The sequence below is a fragment of the Polistes canadensis genome, unplaced genomic scaffold (assembly GCF_001313835.1).
Source record: "Polistes canadensis isolate GaletaPanama2010 unplaced genomic scaffold, ASM131383v1 scaffold_235, whole genome shotgun sequence".
Taxonomy (NCBI): domain Eukaryota; kingdom Metazoa; phylum Arthropoda; class Insecta; order Hymenoptera; family Vespidae; genus Polistes; species Polistes canadensis.
Window position 1 is genome coordinate 50,768 of NW_014569782.1, and position 2,779 is coordinate 53,546.

The 2,779-nt window shown below is 28.8% G+C and overlaps 1 protein-coding gene across 1 annotated transcript; it reads right to left on the reverse strand.

Moving 5' to 3' along the window:
* Window positions 1-1,145: 1,145 nt before the first annotated feature.
* Window positions 1,146-2,773, reverse strand: LOC106790404. The gene is made up of 4 exons (XM_014755255.1): window positions 2,549-2,773; window positions 2,086-2,332; window positions 1,826-1,999; window positions 1,146-1,347 (listed from the first exon to the last, which is right to left on the reverse strand). The coding sequence occupies exons 1-4, from the start codon at window positions 2,591-2,593 to the stop codon at window positions 1,211-1,213; spliced, it is 603 nt and encodes a 200-aa protein (XP_014610741.1). The 5' UTR covers window positions 2,594-2,773; the 3' UTR covers window positions 1,146-1,210.
* Between the last annotated feature and the right edge of the window lie 6 nt (window positions 2,774-2,779).

Sequence of the window (2,779 nt, forward strand, 5' to 3'; positions counted from 1 at the left end):
ATATATATATATTATATATTATTGAAAATATTTTAATATTAATTGTAAGAATAAACAAAAGATAATACTGTATAGTGTTACACACACATTTATTCGTAATAATAATAATATTAAATTTTTTTTATTCCTATATATTCAATGAGTGAGAGGGTTACAAACTCTTCCTCCCCATCACACAATTGTCAATTTTAAAGTATTCATATTTACTTGTTATGCAAAATTTCAAAATTGTTCTACGCTAAAAAATATTTTAGAATTATTAAACATTCTAATTGATATATATTTGATTGCAAAATAGAATATTTTATCGTTAGAAAAGTATATAATTTGACATAAATGATAAGAAAATTGGTCTAACTAAAGTATCCACATCTCAATAAAGTAAATATTACAAAATATTCATACACACACGCACACGCATACAAACATAAAATAAATATATTTTTATAAATAAGTATGTTGATTTTGTGGCACTAATTTGCATTAAAAATGTAATGTTATTAAGTTTATAATAATTGGTCGACGTATTCTCGCGACAATCAATTTTCTTATCGTTTATGTCAATTTATATTTCCCTAACTATAATATATTCTTTTTTGCAATCGAATTTATATCAATTAGAAAGTTTAATAATCCTGAAATATATTTTCGCTTAGAAAGAATTTAGAAACATTTCTTTAAAAACAAATATGAATTCTTTACAGTTGACAATCGGAATGCGAATACTCTTGTGGGGGAGGGGGAGGGGTGGGGGGATGGTTACTCCTGTAAAAATCAATCAAAAAAACATTCCAATTTCACTACTAGTACTAATATTATGCAATAAAAAAAAATGTTATTTGACAAAAAATAAAGTAAAGAATGATCGACAATTTGTTTTCTAAATTCGCATTGAACACAATCTCCAATTTGTTCGCAATATTATATCGCACAATCTTGATCTCGTTAACAATTTGATTGAAAGAAATAACAACGTATCTTGACACGTGTCACACGAGCAAACATTATGCGATCGCGTTTTTCAATGTCTAAAAATGAATGTACTATTTATGAACACGCATATCAACGATTGAACCATTTCTATAATTAATAAAATTATCGAATTTTTGGTCACGCGTGTCCGCGCATAAATAATAATCATTTTGTTCTGTTTTTTTTTTTTTGGTTTGTTTTATTTTTTCTATTTTTCAAATTTTCTTTTCCTCCTCTTTTATGCAACTTCCGAACGAGCAGTCGTGTTCTTTCTTCGTCGCCAAATGATAAATCCAATGATACCGATCACTGCCAAAGCACCGATAACACCACCAACTATTGCACCAACGTTCGAAGTTGCAACACAATTTTCCTCTAAAAAAAGAAAAAGAAGACAATGAGAAATAATCGTTAAGATTATTTTACACAATCGAAAGAATAAAAGATAATAATTATAATTTGATATAGTACAATAATAACTCTATGATATTATTATTCTATTAGGTATTATATTATATAGAGTACATTTTTACATTTAATTTATGCGTGACCTTTTGAAAGTTAGTGAAACGTTTGTGAGAATTTTCCAACGGAATAATATCTTTGTATAATTAATTCTCATTATTATTTCATACAATCACAAATGTTAGAAGAAATATTCGTGCTCGTGAATAACGCTTACCTCTTTAGTTTCAATTTCAAGTGAAAGGGGAAAAAATTGATTGACCGAATAAATAAATGTGTTAATACGTTTCACGTAACTTTTGTCAACTTTTTGTCGAGTCAATATAATTTGTTTTTGAAATTAATTAAAAAACAAAAATAAAGAAATAATGAAAGTTATAATCCTTACCAGATCTCGAAGAGATATCGTTATTTTCTATGAAAGCTATCAAATTGACATCTTGGATCGATAATTCCATATTTTCGGTAGTAACGAAGGTTTGAACACCGCACACGTATTTACCATTCGCAGAAGTACTGAACAATGAAAGATTATTTTCGGTTGTCTGTGATATCTTGGAATCTATAAAATAAAAGATCAATCAGAATACTTCATTAATATTCGTCGGATGTTCAATTAATAATTATAATCGTTAACGCAACACTGACCTCTTGCATTTGGAAAATTTTCAGGGTCTAAAGTGATATTTACACTGATTTTATCAACCGCGTACGTAGAATCGGTCTTCTTGAATAAGAAAGAAACTTCATTTTCTTCGAGATCCAAATTGCTGAAAATTCTCCCATTTAAAAGGTTCTCAGAGGTAGACCAAATGAAATTCATAATAGAATTCGTGCTACCGCATGTACCGCTGATTGTTGCGTTAGATGGTACATCTATAGTTTTCTTTTCGACCTGTCAAATATTACATGTAAATGGATATGAGAGAAAGAAAGGGAGAAAGATACGTAACGAGAAGTCTACTTTCGATATATTAGATAGTCAAATATTTTATAGAAAATTTCTATTACGTAATTCCAATATTCGTCTAATATGAATTAAACGTTAACTAGTTTATCGAAATGTGTGTGTTTTCCTTTAATGTTATATATTATTATTAATAACTAATACCTTGTCGTCTTTTGTGTTGTACGATACGGTTATCGATATCTTCATTCTCGATAATATACATGTTTTATTTCCCTCAGTCAATCGGTTTGGATATTCCTCAATACTTGCAATGGTACTCGTACTTGGAGGTAATGTCGTTGTGCTTATGTCCGTTACAGTTGAATCCGTTGTGTTTGAGTCCGTTACAGTTGAATCCGTTGTGGATGATGTCGTTGTGTTTGAATCCGTTGT